The sequence below is a fragment of the Dysidea avara genome, chromosome 2, assembly GCF_963678975.1.
Source record: "Dysidea avara chromosome 2, odDysAvar1.4, whole genome shotgun sequence".
Classification (NCBI taxonomy): domain Eukaryota; kingdom Metazoa; phylum Porifera; class Demospongiae; order Dictyoceratida; family Dysideidae; genus Dysidea; species Dysidea avara.
Window position 1 is genome coordinate 40506284 of NC_089273.1, and position 19502 is coordinate 40525785.

The 19502-nt window shown below is 39.0% G+C and overlaps 1 protein-coding gene across 1 annotated transcript in view; it reads right to left on the reverse strand.

Annotated features, from left to right (window-relative positions):
- Nucleotides 1–19073, reverse strand: part of LOC136247317 (histidine--tRNA ligase, cytoplasmic-like) — a 35157-nt gene extending 16084 nt beyond the window's left edge. The window contains exons 1-2 of the mRNA XM_066038938.1: nt 18935–19073; nt 5019–5076 (exon numbers count right to left, since the gene is read on the reverse strand). Of these exons, the coding sequence (XP_065895010.1) occupies nt 5019–5025 (7 nt within the window). The 5' untranslated portion in view covers nt 5026–5076; nt 18935–19073. The remainder of the gene's footprint in view (nt 1–5018; nt 5077–18934) is intronic.
- Between the last annotated feature and the right edge of the window lie 429 nt (nt 19074–19502).

A 19502-nucleotide genomic window follows, 5' to 3' on the forward strand; every position in this document is an offset into this window, starting at 1 on the left:
TTCCTCAGTTTGCTTTCTAACTTTTCTTTAACTTTTTCACCAGACTCCGCTGGAAATTCCTCCTTTGTGTAAAAGCCACAATCTTCAACAAACAAGCAAGCATCCCTATCTCGATTTTCTGCAATGGCAAGTGAGATAAAGCTATACAGCCAGCCACAACCTGGTTTATTTGTGCCAGGCTCAAATGAATATTCTTCCTTTACTGCACATGGCACATGAGCACCAGCTAGGATTGGGTATCGACGATCTGAAGCAGTTCCATACAATTTCTCAGAAGCTTCAAGGAGGGGTGTAACATCGTACACTGGTATTTTAGGAGGGGACTTGGGATTTACTTTGAACATATCATGTGGATCATCATGGATATTAAACAAAAGCTTCTTTTTGAGATCATCATGGTGAACTAAATCATAGCCCCACACTGCTGCACCAGGCCCCGAAAATGAAGAAACTGCAATCATGTTGATCTGCCCAATGTAAGTGCCAGTGGCTTCAGCTTTATCATAGGAAGCTATTTTAAGCAATTTCTCATGCTCTGCCAAGTGGGCAGTGCTGTCCACACCAATTTCAAGCTTCATAGTAGTAATATATTTCCCAGCCGTGTCAGTGTTTTGGTAGCCATAGCAGTAGTCTTTGGATGGAGACCTGGCCTGTTCAGCAATAGCAACTGGATCCCAGAATTCTAAATGAAATACCAACAAATGGTCATAATTCCAAGACTAGTGAAAAGCATGTCACATAAATTAAAGCGGTGTAATTTGATAGCGTTTATCAAATACTACTATAGCCTAACACCATTGCATTTATTAGGGTATCAAGAACTTGCTTTACCAGTTTCTGGAAGCTTTAGAATCCCCCTTGAACCAGCTTTGCATTACCATATAGTAGAGACGTTCCCAGGGTTAATATCTGGTATTGCCCTATCCCTGCTATATAAAATTTTACCCCTAATAATCCATCCCCATTCCTGTCCCCATTCCAGTTATACACCGCCCTGCATTATTAGCTATGTTTGAGATTCTGATGTAGCTAATCAAATTGTGCTATCTACGACAACTGCACTTGCTCTACAAGAAATATTGGAGATATGTATCTCTTATGCAACACCAGCTGATTTCTCATTTTGTGTGTCTTTGAACATAAGTAGGGTGGTTAATAGACTCTAAGTTGTTAGCTGCATGGTTATTATGGCAAGATTCAGTTGCTACATATACTGTAACGCTGATGTACATCACTTGCCAGATCAGCAATTTAAGTGCATTTGACTACCATACATTCAAGAGTTTGTATTTCAACGTTTTTGGCTGTAGTGCTCTACGTAGCTGCATAGCCTTTCCAAATTTCCAAGTTTGGCTAAACATAACTCATTATGTTGTTAACCTATCACCTCAAAATTACACCAAGCAATAGTGCTACTTGAGGGGCATAATGTGACCAAATATCCTACAAGTCAAGTTATGGATTATCAGCATCAATACTTTGCAGAGTTCTTCAACTCTCAGGTCTTAGATCTGAGTTATAACAGCTTATAGCTCTACCATTTGCATTTTCTTATTGTGCTGTGAATTATTTAAATGGCATAAATAAATTAAATAAAAGGTGTCGATTTGGTGGCAGCACGTCATGGCTTCGAAAATTGTACAGATTTTTCATAGTAGCTATTTCGATTGCAGAGGTGCTTTTCGAGCAGTTCTTGATTCGTACTGTTGTGTAACGTGTAACGGGTTGAACATAGCCGACAGCGAAGTGTAATGGATAAGGTAAGTGCGCCTAATTCCGGACAGTTCCTAACTCCGGACACTTTCAATGTTTGGCGTCATATCTCCAAAACTATCTACAGCATTTACTTGAAATTTTAGGTGATTGATGCTTCATATACAATGATGCTGCGATCCTAATATCACCTTAAAAGTCCAACTAGTTTTTCTAAATGAGGTGATCATTTATTGCAGTATGTGGCAAAATTATCAAAAGTTCTTCGATAATCGCTGCTTATTCCCAAACTCAAAGAGCCGTATGGCTGATTTTAATACAGTGCAGAGGGAGCTACATCAACCTAGTGCATAGCTATGCATCCTGCATAGCTGCATAGCTACATCAACAATGTGTGACAACTGCAAAAAGGGATGTCAAAAACCATAGAATTTCTTCTCCCTTAAAAGTGCCACAATGGGTTACATGTTCTCAAGACAGTTTAAGCACCTGATTTTTTTTGTTTCATAGTGGTGACCTGGTAAAGGTCACCACTATGAAACAAAGGTCACCACTATGACTCAGACTCTTCTCATGAGTTTCCTAGTGATTAGAGTAGCTAAGAGTCCAAACGTTAGATCCATCCTTAGAAAACGTGTGAAAGATTTCAGCAGGCTGGTTTTGTCGATCGCCATGTAGAAAAGCATTCCAAATTATCGATAGGATGGTTTTCAATCACTGCTGAATGCATGTATTGGTTTCCTGGCAATACTACTCGATTGATAATACAAAGTGGCATAATCATCCTTACATTGCTTGCTTTTGTTTTGTGCCATGGCTACTAATGGTGTTCAATAGAGAAGTCTGGAGAACCACATATATATTAATTTATTTAACAATTGCTGGCTATTACGAAAACAAATGTGGCTAACCCGAGCTCTACAAGATGCTGTGACTGAAACATGCATTTATCATACTTTTAAAAATCCATTTGACATCCCTGCTACAAAACATTTTGCTCAAAAAACCTAATGACTTCATTTATCAGAACTGTAAAGCAACCTTTGCAACCATCCATGTAATTGTCCCATATGCTTTGGTATATCCCACATGTGTAGAGTAAGACAATCATCATTGAATTCCTTGTTTCCCATAACTTCCCACAATAGGTAACAGTACCAAATTTAAATTATTTGATTGTAGATCACAAGAATGCCTCATATATGTCATGATGGAGGAAGGCACAGTATGACCAAATGTCAAGGTAAATGTAATTAGATATGCATATAAACAAGAAGACAGGTAACTAAAGGGTTGAAGTTCTTACACTCTTGTTTAAAAGGGTGCACAGTCTCTGCACCTTTTTAAGATCGAAATACTATAATAGAACAGTCACATGTAACATGCAAACTAGAAGTTATTCCTCAAGACTTTTGTTAATTGGCAACTATTTGGTACTAGGTTATAAATGACTGTATGAAACAATCTTACAAGTAGTACAGTGCTCCTTTAATTATATGAACTCATTGGACCCATTAAAATCATTGTACAGTGCTCCTTCCATTATATGAGCTCATTGGGCCCATTGAACTTACTGTGCCGTGCTCCTTCCATTATGTGAACTCATAGGATTTAGATAATCAAAACATTCGGACAATAGAACTCCATTCAGTTATAAACAGACCTCCATTCACATACTTTAATAGAACGTACAGTTTCATCAAGATACTCTAATACAACAGTCACTTCCGTAGTTTGGATAATGAAAAGTTCTGATAATTGGTAAAGAGAGATTACTTTAATGCAGAATTTGTATTTTATAGAAACTTAAATACTATTGTGTTTCATTTTAACTATATATAAATTATATGAGCAAATTTCAGCAAGTGATACAGTAGTTCAGTTCATGCACTATCTATCGGCTTATATTAAATAGTACATATTTATCAATATACACACATAGGATATAAAATTAATATGTATAAAATATGTTATGCACTAATGGAGTAATCAGTGTTAGCTACATTTATTTGGCTAAGAAATCAAAACATCATTTTGTATAGCTATATGCAGTCTAATGTTGCAGAACACGACTAACTTGATTAATGCTAATCCATGGTTTATTTATACAAGTATAATATATTTAGGAATGTATTATTCTTTCAAATTCATATTATGTGACTGAATTTTAGAAAATCACTCTTATGGTTGCACTCAAAACAATTAGAGTTTTTGAAAGTAGCATGGTAGCAGAAAACACTTTTCAAACTTTTCTGGTAATTCAGGGTATCTATGGTTTATTCTACCATTAAATGGGTAGGAATTTAACTTATAATGCTGTGTTTCTGAACTAAATATTAAAAGTCTCAAATGCACCCATAAGAGTAATTTTACGAAATTTGGTTACATAATATATGTGACCGGGCCTGCGATAATAGGGCATGTGGGCACATGATTTTTGTCTACTTTTTCACAATTTCATCACTCATAACATTTTGTACCATTATACTATGGCATTGCAATTTTCAGCTCTCAGTAGACATTTAATTGGCATCATGATGCAAGTTACAGAATGGAAATATATTTTTCCAGTGCTGAGATATGACCTGTAGAGTGATGGGCTGTAGTTTGTACCCACATGCCCTGTTTTCGCAGGCCCGGTCACATATATTCTTGATAATAGCACTAATAACAAAGCAGTACATTTGAAAATGTAGCTAAATAAAATATTTTGTGCGATATAGCTACTTGTTTCCAATTCCAAAGTAGAAGAGGTACCACTTTACCAAGAGTTCATAATAAAGAAAAGTGAATTATTGGCTTTACTTACATAGAACATAGCCAAATTAATACTGTCTCTACAATAATGTTTTAACCATAAACTTAGCCTGAAAAATAGATGTTGGCTTCAAATTACTTAAACTATTCAATTAGAGTTTATCAATCTTCACACTACAAAAACAGTTCAAATTTCCATAGCCTTCCTTATCATTGAAAGGCGCTGGAACAGCCACATTTCCATAAGTAAAGTTGGAAAGGTATGGAAATGTGCAGAAATACTGCTGTTCCAGTACCTTTCCAATGACCAGGAAAGCTATGGAAACTTGAACCATTTTTGAATATAGTGTCACTTTTAAAAGCTGAACGATTTCCAAAATTCTGTGAAACCGCATTGAACTACACCTGTCTTTGTAGTTTTGAACAGCAATCAAGTATTCTATATAAACATCATGCATTTCTTGAAATAAATTGTGCATTATTATAATATACATAGTTTTAACCACAACATGTAACATATCTAAGTGCAATTATTTTCTAAAACTTACTAGACATTGTGAGCAAATTTGCTAGTATCTCAAATGTACTTGCAGTCAGGAAAGATCACTAGTAGGAATAGAAACACAAACTATGTGAAACATCTTTTAACATATAAAATGCATGCATCAGCAAATAATTACTTATTTGTGGCTTGAAAGACAATCTGTGACCAGATCTGCAAAGAAAGGTCTAGTAGCCTTTCCAAATTTCCAAGTTTGGCTAAACATAACTCATTATGTTGTTAACCTATCACCTCAAAATTACACCAAGCAATAGTGCTACTTGAGGGGTATAATGTGACCAAATGTCCTACAAGTCAAGTTATGGATTATCAGCATCAATACTTTGCAGACTTCTTCAACTCTCAGGTCTAAGTTAGATCTAAGTTATAACAGCTTATAGCTCATTTTCTTATTGTGCTGTGAATTATTTAAATGGCATCATAAATAATAAAATAATTCGCTAAATCAAAATACTCTATTAAAACAGTTAATTACTCTAATAGCTATAACTATCAGAAAGAAGTCATAATGTATATATATTGAGGAGAGTATCCTACTCTCATATACCCCTGTAGAAGGGCGTTTCATGAAGTTATGACGTAACACTTCTGAGTTCGCCCGTTTTTCTTTGTATAATTAATGATGTCATTAGTTGAACATGGTATCGCTTGAACGCATGCCTAACAACGTCGATAGCAACCAAATTAACTCCAGTTCTAAGCGTTTCTCACCGAACTACAATCGTTCCTTCATGGGTTAATACCGCTTCGTAGGCGTTTCTTGCTAGGCCATTCGCAAATACGGCTATCCTGAGCGTCGCGAGTGTGAAATGGTGCTAAAGATTCTTGCACTCTGTAGGCTCTGTAGGTATAGCTGCTTTTTGTTTTTATAAATTAAATTAGGTTTAATTTTTAGCTAGAGATCGGGGAGGATGGGAGTGCCATTAGGGCCGGAATAAAAAGAATATTTTTAAAATGTATATAAAAATAAATAAAGTTTAAAAAATTTCTTTCACTTTTACGGCTGCTCGTACGTCACAAACCACAACATCGTGTCGTTACGTCATAACTTCACGATACGCCCTTCTACAGGAGTAGTCTCGCGTGACCAGACCACTTTTTCTCCGTCACGGCGCTTATCGATTACAGACTATAAGCGCCTACTCCGAAATAGGGTCTGGTCCAGAATCAATACGTAAACTCGTTTTCACACCCCAAGCAAGAGGTCGGGGTGTTTAATCATAAAACGTATACTTCCTTTTAAATTTCAAGCCACGTACGCACTGGAAATGCAATGAACGATAGCCGGTGGAGTTGATGAGAGACACTGAGGCTGATTAAAAAGGTCACGGACCAATTCCTTGTGAAAGCAAAAAGGCTAAAGGCGAACTGAGCAAGGAATCAATCCGTGTTCTTTTTAGCCTTAGAAGACCAGCCTCAGTGTTTCTCATCGACTCTACCGGCTATCGTTCATGGAATTTCCAGTGCGTACGTGGCTTGAAAATTAAAAGGAAGTATACGCTTTATGACGAAAGTTGATTAAACACCCCGAGCTCTTGCTTGGGGTGTGAAAACGAGTTTACATATTGATTCTGGACCAGACTCTATTTCGGAGTAGGCGCTTATAATCTCTAATCGATAAGCGCCGTGACGGAGAAAAAGCGGTCTGGCCACGCGAGACTACTACAGGGGTATATGTGAGTAGGATACTCTCCTCAGTATATAATATTATGAACTCTTGCTATCAGGCAATTGGATGATTTATAATCAGCTATAGCCATTCCTCCTTGCTGGCTACAAAGAGCAACTACAAAAAGAACAACATCACTACAGCAAATATAACATAGTAAAAACACATCAAATACTAGTTAAAAAATTATGAAGAGTAGTCTGGCGTGGTTAAAGTTAAAGAATGAAGTTTTGCTCCATAATAATGTCATGCAAAGAATTCTACATATTTTATGGGTTGCCAGATGGTAAAAGAATTTCTGCATGCTTAGATGGCATCTGGTAAGATGGGCAGAGTGAAAAAATACAAGGACAATACAAAATACAAAAACAACAAATAAAACAGTACAATAGCAGATAAATACAAAGCAACATTTAATTTAAAAAGAAAGTGCCGGAGGGCAACATGGAATAGTTTGGGGTCTATTATTTGTAAGATATTGGAACAGGTACATTGTTACAAAGGAAAAGTGAATTGAAACCAATAAGCATTGATGGCGGATATAGAGGTGTCTATGGCTGATGGAATTGAATGTCTATTAACTGCAGAGAAATACCATGGAGAAGAAATTGCTGATTGGTGGTGTATGTACTTGACAGACAGTGAAGTACTTTTGTCCCTGGTGCAATGATGGCCACTCCAATTGATATAAGCAACAGTAAGATGATCTGGACCATTGTTTGCAGGTAAGATTCCAATGACTTCCGCAAATCCATCTGTCCACCCTGCGCTGAACATTTTCCAGCTGTTTGATGCCACCAGATGAGTGCAGGTACCATACACTGTTAAAAATGAAGTGCTATGGTAGCACCTCTAGGTGTTATTTTTTGACTGGAGCAGTCAAAATTTAGCACTTTTAGGTGCTACCATAGCATTTTTAGGTGCTATCATAGCACCTCATTTTTAACAGTGTACTGGAGAAGCATACTCCAGTATGGGACAGACAATACATACAGCTTTAACAGAAGATGGACATGTATAATAGAATGCCGAAGAATATTAAAGGATCTAGTTACCTTAGCAACGGTATACTTGATATGGTCCGACCACTCAATACACCAATGTATCATACAACAGATTTGGTGGATAAAAGATGATATTTAATCTGCAGCTTGAAGGAGGAGGTGAACGTTTTTAAGAAATACAGGTTGTCTAACATTTGGAAGGATTTAAGTTTAGTTGTCATTCACGACTCACGAGACCAATCAAAGACTTCAAATCGGCTTGAAGCATATCTGGAGATACAATTTCCTTGTACAGTATATAGAGAGCTATGTCATCTGCAAACATTAGTACTGAACTATGAGAAATAGATTGATAGATGTTATCAAGAGTAAATAATGGAAGAGAGAGTATCCAACTGCCATATACTGCATCAAAAATGAGCACGTCAAGTAGAGAAGCCATCCTGTAGTGCTTTCAAAGAAAGCGTTGAATGAAGTAATAAACACCTTCTAGCTCAGACTGTTTGAAGTTCAGGGGCATAGCCAGGGGGGTTCAAAGGGTTCGGACGAACCCCCTTTTCAGAGTTAAGTTTTTAAAATCGTGATACTGGTTAACTAGAACTGAATTAACTTACACAAATCCACTGAAATGGGTAGCTACAGGTCTTCAGGCAGAGGAATTCAAGTACCTCTACTCGCTATTGCGAATGAATTTATAAGAATACACATGTTTACACGTGTACACGTGTTTACATGTGCACACCTACGAAATAAATGAAGCGTAAAAGTGCTACCTCAGGTGGCATTCAGACCATCACTTACAGATTACTATATGTGTCTCTATGTGTTATGCTGTCTGTTTCCACTAGGTGACTTTATCTAGTACTACCTTCATCCCTGGGGCACTTAATGCATCATAATTAATGTACTTTTTGCATAAAATATAGTAATTTGCTGAGTTTTGATTTACTAAAATATTGAAAGTCTCTCAGCGGCTGGGGGCTGCACCCCCAGACCCCTGCTTCTAGTAACTCAATTCTGGTGCTGGAACCCCCCTTCAAAAAATCCTGGCTACGCCCCTGAAGTTCCCAGGCATGATTTGAAGTCAAACAGTCTGAGCTAGAAGGTGTTTATTACTTCATTCAACACTTACTTTGATAGCACAACAGGATGGCTTCTCTACTTGACATGCTCATTTTTGATGCAGTGTATGGCAGTTGGATACTCTCTTTTCCATTATTTACTCTTGATGTTATCAATGTACAATAAAAACAATAGAGACCAAAGAACAGATCCCTGGGGCATTCCAGATAATACAGGTAGCGAATTAGAAAATGATCCATTAATAATCACCCTGTGAGATAGGCACCAGCCTATTTTGCTTTTCATTTTTCACACTGCTGATAGTTGCTGATAAGATTGTGAGACACCAATGCTTTGACAAGTTCACGATGAATTTTTCTCTCCATTACTTTAATCACAATTAATGTTAAACTAATTGGGCGGTAGTTGGATGAGAGATGACTATCACCTTTTATAAACTGGTACAATGTTAACTTACCCTTCGATCATCTTCTATAACAAGAGGTCATGATTTAAAGATCTACAAACCACACGCTACCAGCTTGCCACGCCGTCACTTTTATTCAGTAAGAATTATAAATGATTGGAATGGACTCCCATATGACTCAGTTAATGCTAATTCAACCAATTTGTTCAAGTCGCACCTAGATAGATTTTATTATGATTACCAGTATGATATTGTGTAGTTATTTTTGTAGTAGTTTGATTGTTTATATCAGGTTTTTACAGGCTTTGTCTCCTTACCCTGTACCCCCAATAATAATAATAATAACTTGCCAAGAATAGCAAGCACGCATTTGAAATTTACACAAAAGATGTATCAATCCTTTCAGACCGCTTCCACAGGCCTGCCAACCCTCACGGATTTACCGTGAGACTCATTATTTCACTACCAAGCTCAAGGTCTCACAAGCAGTAGCCCTAAACTCACGGATTTTTAGTTCAGCCTACCAATTCTCACGGATCATCACCGTAAAACTCACGATTTCTTTCACTTTCAAGCTCAGGCCAGAGTCAAAGCTCTCAGAATGCCATTTACCTCGCCTTTTCAAGTTCTCAGGAGATTTCCCCAGGTACGTAATTGTGGTACAACTAAGCAAGATCACGTGATTATAAAGGCGGACATTGTGGCATGGATTCGCCTTAGGCCTTCTATTTAATACCAATAATTCGGAGAGTATTTGGAGCAACATCTGGAGTTGATTTTAAGCGGTCAGAACTCTGATCAGAATACCAACTCTGAATTGCTTGGTTTGCACGTCAAACAATGGACGATATCCGTAATGACGTTTTCTGATGTCACAAAACAAAATGGCCGTGCTAGTGTAGTGACTTTGTACAGTGAGGTATTGGGCGAGGTAGTGTTTCCCTATGATAGCGTTTATAAATTCGAAAAGGGGCGAAGGTAAGGCATATAGTATATAATGCAATACAGATAAGCCTAGTTGTGTCTGAATTTAAAATTTTCGGTCTGCTTTCCTTGTTGGAACTCGTTTTACATCGTCACGGTACGTGTACTACTTCTTAACTTTATTATCTCGTAGTTCCAAGTGTAGAAAACTACAGACAACATTCATTTCGAATACTGCGTGCTAAAATCTCTGAAGCCCCCACACTAACACGGCCATTTTGTCAATTATGACATCGAATTTCGTCATTGCGGATATCGTCCATAGCACATGCTTTCCTGGGTTTGTAGCCTATACAAATGGTATGATCTGTGTGTTTGGAGTATTTTAATTGCTTTCAGCCTCTAGGATGAAATTGACATCTATAATTCATCACGTGAGGAGAAACTATAGAAGTTGATTTTTTCATTGCCAACTCTACTAAATTAGTCCAGTAACGCAGCCATGACATCACATAGCTATATGACAACTCGTTCTGAAGAGAGACAAAGAAAGCAAGTCTTCTTTAAAATACAGTAGAAGCATGATTACTACCACTAAATGCTTGGAATAGCTAGACCTGCAGTAAATGTGTGCACTAGTCTTATTTCACCAGCTAAATGTACTTACCTGGAAGTCACTGTGTTGAAACAGTTACTTTTTTATTCCTGTGAAGTTGTAACAAGTATAGTAACTGCACTATGGAACGTTCTTGATATAAGCCACTAGGTGCTTATAATATCCAACTCTGGGTGACCAATCCTACCCAAGTCTACATGAAAATCATTGAGTAATAATACAGTGATTTCCCCTACTATTATTATTATTGTTGTTACTGAGCAGACAGCACAGCTGATATGCTCAGGAAAAAGCAATCACAAAATGAATTTAGCTAAGTAGTTCAAGATTACAGTTATTGAGTTCTATACAATGTTTGCAGTTCTGCCGAAAAGGAGTCAATATTGCTGCTCTCGATTATGGAAGATGGTAAGTTGATCCAATCCTTAATTGATCTGGAGAAAAAGCTCTGTTGGTGTGAATAGGTGGACGAGTTTGGTAGAATAAAACGATGTGGGTGATATAGTCTGGTGGATCTTGTCATTGAAATAAAGTGAGGAGGAATTGACAGTGAATAATCTTGATGCATAATTTTGAAAAGTGCCTGTAATGATATTTTACGTCTCAACTGAAGGCCTGGCCAAGAAAGATGCTGTAACATAGCTGTGACTGAGCTGAATCGATTGAAATCATTTAGAACCCATCTAGCTGCCCTACGCTGTACTTTATTTATTTATTTATTTATTATTACTGGACAGGCAGCTCTGACTTTCTCTAGCTGCTGTATATTACTATGGATCTTTTAGACCACCTTAGGTAAACTTTAAGTATATGTTAAAGCATAGCCACGAGTGCTATATGAAAAATAAAATACGAGGCGCGCGGCCGAGATGCTAATAAAGCACGAGGCGAATCATATAGCACGAGCAAGGCTATGCTTTAAATGATTTATGGAACTTTCTAGTCGCGTAGCTTCACCATACACTAGGACTCGTAATTAACAAGCGTTGCACGAACTATTAGCAGCCTGAAGGCACACAAACTAGTTTAACAAAGTAACTCACGCGTATTTCACCATAGTTTGGCATAGTAGACGTTCATCGCGTCTTTTGGCAGGTTTTGCTCGCAACCCACAATCGATTCTATAGCTACCAGTTCCTCTTCAGCAGCCTTTTTAGGCTCTTGTTTCAGCTCCCAAGAATTGTGTTATCGTCTGCTCCAGTCTTTTAGTGGGGTCCTGACGTGTTTCCTTCCATCCCGGATCAGGATGTTGCTACCTCAATTCTGCTGCCCTTGATTAACAGTGATTCCCTTCCTGATCTCATCCATCCAGCTTGTGGGCAGCGTGTTTTCCAACATGAACTTGATATTGCTCGTCAGACCCTTTTGCTTAATTCACTTACCATTCGGGACCAAGCCAGAATTCGTTCAATTGCTGCTGACCCCTGTACCAGTTCATGGCTTCGGGCCATTCCTTGTATTTCTTTAGGCCTATCCATGTCCTCACAGGAGTTTGTATGTTCTCTTCGATACTGGCTTGGTGTCCCTCTCTTTTCTGCCACTTCTCCAGTTCGCTGCCCATGTGGTAGTGTTGTTGATCAATTTGGTGATCATCTGCTTGGCTGTGGACATGGACCCATACGTATACGTAGGCACGATGCTTTATGTGATGTAATATATCATGCTTTACTTCAGGACAACACTGGTTGCCGTAAAGAGCAACGGTGTGCTGGTTCCCGATTGGATCGCCCGGGTGATGTTTTTCACCCTGACTTTGTGCATGGGAAGCCTGCGTACTTCGATGTTACTGTACGTTGTCCATTACAAGAATCTCTGTTGGGTCGGTCTGCAGTTTCAGCAGGTGTGGCTGCTGCTAAGGGAGAAGAAGATAAGGATGCTCACCATGATGAGCTTGTACAGGCTGCTGGAGGTGTTTTTGTCCCCCTGGTGGTTGAGTCCTTGGGTTTGTGGTCTGCTGCTAGTCGTCCTGTCTTGCAGGATATTGCTTTGAGGACAACCACCAGAAGTGGCATTTCTCGTGGCCTAGCATACCGCCATCTGCTAGAGCAACTCTCTGTTTGTCTGTGGCGCCACAATTCCCGGATATTTTTACACCTATTTAGCCTGTTGCCTGGCAGTCCTTTGTGGGAGTTGAACTCTGTTTCATGCTTCCACCCCCTGCAATTTGGCCAGTAGACTGTAGGGCTTTCTTGTTAAGGCCCCTGTCCGGGGGTTTTGCTGTGTGTATGCTGGCGGTCCATGCGGTGTTTTTGTAGGCCTGTGTAGGCTCTGTAGGTTTAGCTGCTTTTTCTTTTTTCTGCTTTTTAAATTAAATTAGGTTTAACTTCTAGCTAGAGATCGGGGAGGATGGGAGTGCCATTAGGGCCGGAATAAAAAAAAATTCTATTGCGAGTCACATGGTGAAGTATTTCCGTGATATCTCCAGGACTTGTCCGTTTACATTAACAAGCGTAACAGCAACGTTACCTTCTCCCACCCATCATCGAAGCATTTGGGTATGTCTATAAAACCAATCCAGATGTGGAACTGGTATTGGCTGGGGTGATTGATTACTCAGCGCGGCGAGGCTAACAGCCTTCACCGGCTTGGGTGATTAGTTGTACTGGCGCGAGCCCCGTAGGCTATTAGCCTACACTAAGGTACGTGGGCAACTGTGCTTTATTGCCCGCAAAGAGTGCTTTATTGCACCGCAAAGAGTGCTTTATTGAACGAATAAAGCACTCTTTGCGGTGAAATAAAGCACTCTTTGTGGTCGATGAAGCGGTTGGCCGGCTGAGAGTGTAATTTATGAAAGTTAAAGTACACTTTTCCTTTGATCTCGCCCACGCAAAATTCTATAAGTGTTACATATATGTAAATATAGTTGTTTTTTTGTACATTGTAATTTAATTAACCTTTAGTTGATGTAAGCCTTGCCAGGGCTCCTGTACTGATCCATCAGCACATGGTACCCCTTTGTCTAGGCCCCTGTATGCTTGTAATGTATATTTTGTCTTAATCATTAAGACTTTTATTCTCTCTAATGGTATGGGTCCCAGATGACTGCAGTGTATTCCATTGACGGTCGTACTATCGTAAGATAGGCTGTTGCTTTGATATTAGACGGGCAGCAACTCAGATTGCGTTTCAAGAAGTTTAATGTTCTATTGGCCTTAGCAGCTATATTACCAATATGTGGAGACCATGATAGTTTGTTATCCAATATAACACCAAGGTAGGAGTGTTGGTTTGATGTACCCAAGTTGTGATTGTTTAGTTTGTAGTTGAATGTGATCGGTGATAATGATCTGGTAAACCACATAATAGAAAATTTGGTTACATTGAATCTTAATTGCCACTTAGTTGCCCATTCGTGTAGTTGATCAAGATCATGCTGAAGTTGAATGGCATCCTCCTTGGCGGCGATAATTCTGTAAACTAAACAGTCATCAGCAAATAACTGAAGTGGCGAATTTACATATTCTGTTATATCGAATGGCGGATCCAGGATGGGGCATTTGGGGCAAATGCCCCCCCCCCCCCCCCCCCTTCAAAAAATTGCATAAAAGATCAAGACAATCTAATAGAACAGTAAATTATTCTAATAAAGCAGTCACAATGTTCATGAGGCAGTGCAGCTTACTTATGAAGCTATAAATAGGATTTTATTTTACATAGCATACATGATATAATATATAATATATTTGGTAAAGGATAACTAGCTATTATTGTTGTGACCTTTTTTTTTTTGCTCTTCAACTTTTTCAGCAAGGTGCCCCCCTCTTTCCAAACTCTGGATCCTCCCCTGCATGATATCATTAATGTATAGAAGAAACATCAGAGAGCCGAGGACTGTCCCTTGGGGGACTCCTCAGTGAACAGCTATCGAGTCAGAAAAAATACCACCCAAAGCTATTTGCTGTGACCTTATGGTCAGCCAAGTATTGACCCACTGACAGATGTGATCGTTGATACCATAGTGTTTTAATTTAACTAATAGCCTTTGATTTGAGACACTATCAAACGCTTTGGCAAAGTCAAAGAGAATGATATCGATTTGTTTCTGTTGGTCTAGAGCATATGACAAGTCTTCTATCAGTGAAAAAGTTGGGTAACACAAGAGTGTTGGGATCTGAAGCCGTACTGGGTATCAATGAGAATGTTGTTAGAGTTTAGATGATTCATTATGGAATGATATATGTGACTGGGCCTGCGAAAATAGGGCATGTGGACACATCAGTTTTGTCTACTTTTTAAAACTTCCATCATTCATAACCTTGGCACAAAACCATAATAGCAAACATGTTAACCAGTCTTGTCTGACCTACACTTCAAAACAGAAGAATAATTGCTAGACTCACCATGCTTTTCAAGATGGCTGTGCTTAGAGTCACGATAATCACATGAATAAAAAACTTAGACAAAAAGCCTGTGAAAACGAAAAAAAATTGGCTAGAGTGAGGCTCGAACCTGCGGCCTCCCATACTCTAGCCCAGCGATCTGCCACTGTATCACTGGGTGCCAGCTACCTTACACCTTTAGTTTGTACCTTATATATGTCATTCACTAAGAACCCTATTAAATAACACTGGTAAAGAAGAAACCAAACCTAAACCCTGACCCTAATCCTAATCCTAACCCTAACTCTAAAGTACAATACGTGTCGCCAAACGTCGAATGCTCAGGGCATGTATTAGGGCATGTAGGTGTGTCCCCTAAAGTTGAATGCTCGGAGCATACTACTAGACGCGTGCCTTAAAGTTGAATTCTTGGGGAATACTAGACTCGTGCTAAACCTAGCTCGCCTAAACCTCAGCAAAAACGTTTCAACTAGTGTGTGAATTCTGGGCGAGTGCGCCGTGACTTTAGCAGCAAAATGTCCAGTCACGGTGCCGATACTCTAGGCACAGCGATAGTTATAATGTTTTGTAATACATTATTTTCATAGTGTGATGCTAAAGATCGGGAGGGTCTGAAGTTAGCGTCATCATGACATTAAGCGTATCAAAATCATTTTAGAGCCCTAAAGCCAATCAAAAAATTCACTAAGTTACTGTGTGTGGAACTTTTATGGGGTGGTATGATCTTTATCCGCAATTACATCATAATTCAAAAACAGTGGGGGTACTTTGTACAGAGAGTTATCGTGCTTTATTTCAGGACAACGCTAGTTGCCGTAAAGAGCAACGATGTGCTGGCTTCCGATTGGATCGCCCAGGTTGTTTTTTCACCCTGACTTTGTGCATGGAAACCTGCGTACTTCGATGTTACTGTGAGGTATCCATTACAGGAATCTTTGTTGAGTCGGTCTGCAGTTTTCAGCAGGTGTGGCTAGAAGAAGACAAGGATGCTCACCATGATGAGCTTGTGCAGGCTTCTGGAGGAGTCTTTGTCCCCCTGGTGGTTGAGTCCTTGGGTTTGTGGTCTGTTGCTAGTTGTACTGTCTTGCAGGACATTGCTTTGAGGAAAACCACCAGGAGTGACATTTCTCGTGACCTTGCATACCGCCATCTGCTACAGAAACTCTCTGTTTGTCTGTGGTGCCACAATGCCCTGACATTTTTGCACCTTTTTAGCCTGTGACCTAGCATGCAATCCTCTGTGGGAGTTGAACTCTGTTTCATGCTCCCACTCACTGCCGTTTGGTCAGTAACCTGCAGTGCTTTCTTCTTAAGGCCTTTGCAAGGGCGGATCCAGCCTTTTTAAAAGGGGGTTACAGTCTGGAATTACAGCTTCAGCCTAGCTGTAACTCGAAGATCAAAAAATAATAAAAAGGTCATCACCTGCTGACAATAGCTGCCCCTAACCATAGATAACTATATTTCCTTATTTATAACTCCACGTGTAGTCTGCTACACTGCTCCTCTTAAGAATACTGTGACTGCGCGATCTTGACTGCTCTATTAGAGTATCTCAAGCAAGAGAGGCTCTTTCAAAAGGGGGTTCCATGGAGCACTTTGAACCCCCCGCCCTGACCGAGAGTTGGTTGTGTGTATGCTGGAGAATCATGCGGTGATTTGTAGGTGTATATAGGCTCTGTAGGTTTAGCTGTTTTTTTTTGCTTTTTGTCTTTTATAAATTAAATGAGGTTTAGCTTCTAGCTAGAGATCGGAGAGGATGGGAATACTATTAGGGCCGGAATTACTTTGTACACAGAGCCATTGGATAGGCATAAATTTCTCACCAACAGAGTAGTTAATTTGTGGAATTCTCTTCCTGCAGATCTTGTTTCTGCACCAACCATGGCATTATTTAAGAAGAATCTTGATGATTTATGGAGAACAACAAGATATGGACACTCTCAAAGGCCTGCGGCCTAGCTTGACAGTCTTGTACTGCCAAGCAATTTTTGTCCATTAATAATAATAATAATAATGAATAATTCTTCAGAGACATTTCCCGTGAAGAAAGCAGGAGAAAATCTGATAAGACTTATTTATTCCTATGTAGGGGTACGCATTTTCGCGCTTTTATCAAAAGTTTTCTATAGGTTTGCTTTTAGGCCACTCCAAATAATTCTCTGTTTCCCGTCGTGGACTCATTCGTATTTGCATTAGGGTGGAGGGAATTTCCATTATTCATTATACGATTAGCAGCTTTAAAGCCATTATTTGCCTGGCACAACCATGAAAAGCTACATAGAAGCATACTTAATTTTATCCCTTCCTTTTAAGCAGCAAAAATAGCACAAACGTGAAGTTTGTGCCGACTTGATAGCACTGCTGACACGTGCGCTGACATGGTTTCAAGTAAGCCTGTCAGTATGCAAGAATTACCGGAAAATAATAAAAGAATACGGAATAAAGGAATATTTAGAGCTGACAGTAACTAGATGCGGGCGGTGGACGGGAAACAGAGGATTTATTTGGAGTAGCCATAAAACAAAACAAGGTCTAAAAAATTTTTAAAAGCGCGATTATTCGTACCCCACATAGGAAGATCATTAACAAGTCTCACCAGATTTTTCACTTGCTGACTTCACGGGATCATCTCAAAACGTTATCCTTCCAATGGCTCTCTATACAAAGCACTCCTCTTTTCGTCATTTTTTTCGCTATGACGTAATTGTGGATGAGGCTTATTGGCGAAACAGTATTCCGAATTTTAAAATTTTGGTCTGCTTTGTTTGCTGGAGCACGTTTTGCAGCGTCACGGCACATGTACTAACTCTTACCTTAATTATCTTCTGGCGCAATTTGTAAAAACCTACAGACAACATTATTGTGTGCGTGACAAAATTTCTGAATCCCACACTATCACGGCCATTTTGTCAATATGACAACAAATTTCCAATTTACGAATATCGTCCAATAGCTCTTACATTAAGGAGATGCATGAAAAGTGAAGAGCAGAAAAACAAATTTCTAACCATAATTCATAGCTACCACAAACACATCCTAAACACTGAAAGGGCACTCCTCTTTGCCCTACATGGAAGCACGATGATTCCGAAATTCCGCTATTTTATGCACCCATATAAGGTAAAGAATACAGTTATTCTAGGATGGTATTTGTAGTGAGCCAACTAAATTAAAATTATAGTGATGGTAAGAAGGTTACTCGTCATTAATTGCTTCGTTTATTCTCAATTTCAGCTAAAAACGCAGTATGCCTGCGAAAATATCCGTAATTTCAGCTAAAAGGAGAGTTTACGCATGCAAAGTAATTATATAGCACAGATGCATTTCTTTCGAAATCATAAAATCTACTGGTAGTGGTGGACATGGTTAAGTAAACACGAGAGATGTAGGATTATACCTCTAGGAATCGTACTCCCTCTATGTTAAAGATATAGAAAAGCTAGTTTGCTCATTGATAATTAAAGAACAAGTACACTCTATATTTTTAATTGACTGCTGTTTACTGGTAGTACAATAAATAAATCAATGTTCGAAACTGAATCTATGATTTTGTTAGAACATTCCATTTGCTGCAGCTCTCACGCTATTAGTCCTGCATACTTATTGGAGGATAATTGTTGCATACCTGATTATTGGAGGATAAGTGCTGCTTAATGTAGCCTACTTTATGTTACAATAACCTAAGCTGCTGAACTTCAATGAAGTAAGTGGCAGCTGTTATAACATCATGCTTCCCCATGATCGGTTGTTCACTCTAGTTTGTAGCTAAACATCCTATCTTTTGTGCAAAACTTTCTGGTGTCTTACTCCCTTATGGAGGCTCTGCAAAGTAACAGACACAATATAATACAATCTAATACCTTGATCACAATTTGTCGTTTCCAGCTATCAACCCAATGATAAAGCAGCAAGCTAGGTTGTAAGTTCCTGAATGGACTCTTGACCTGATGTCTTGAACAATGTAGCTAATGCGATTAAAACTGCACATTTATAATAGCAGTAACACCTGCATGACGCAACAGTGGTTGCATGATTATGGATACTGGTGGCTTCCTACGCGCTCACGTGTCTATGGTCAGTTCCGCCGACAGAAAATGTGCGCATGTTTATTATGGCTTGTTGAAACGTTTCTAAATAAGAACTATTATCTGATAGTGGCGTAAGATTGTACCTCACCGTCAGCTTTCCAGGAACCTTCGTCAATCTTGTAACTCACTTGATCTTACGCGACGATTTCTTACCACACTATCCCGTAACTTTTGCCGAAAATCGTCACCTATGTACAATTTCCTGCCTTTTCGTAATAAATATTGCATAATTACAAAAGAAAGTAAATTTCCATTTAATGCCCACTATCATGTAGTCGCGAATTTTAATCTAAGCGAGTTTGAGGGAAGCTATCAATTTCAGACTATGCATCGTGCTTTA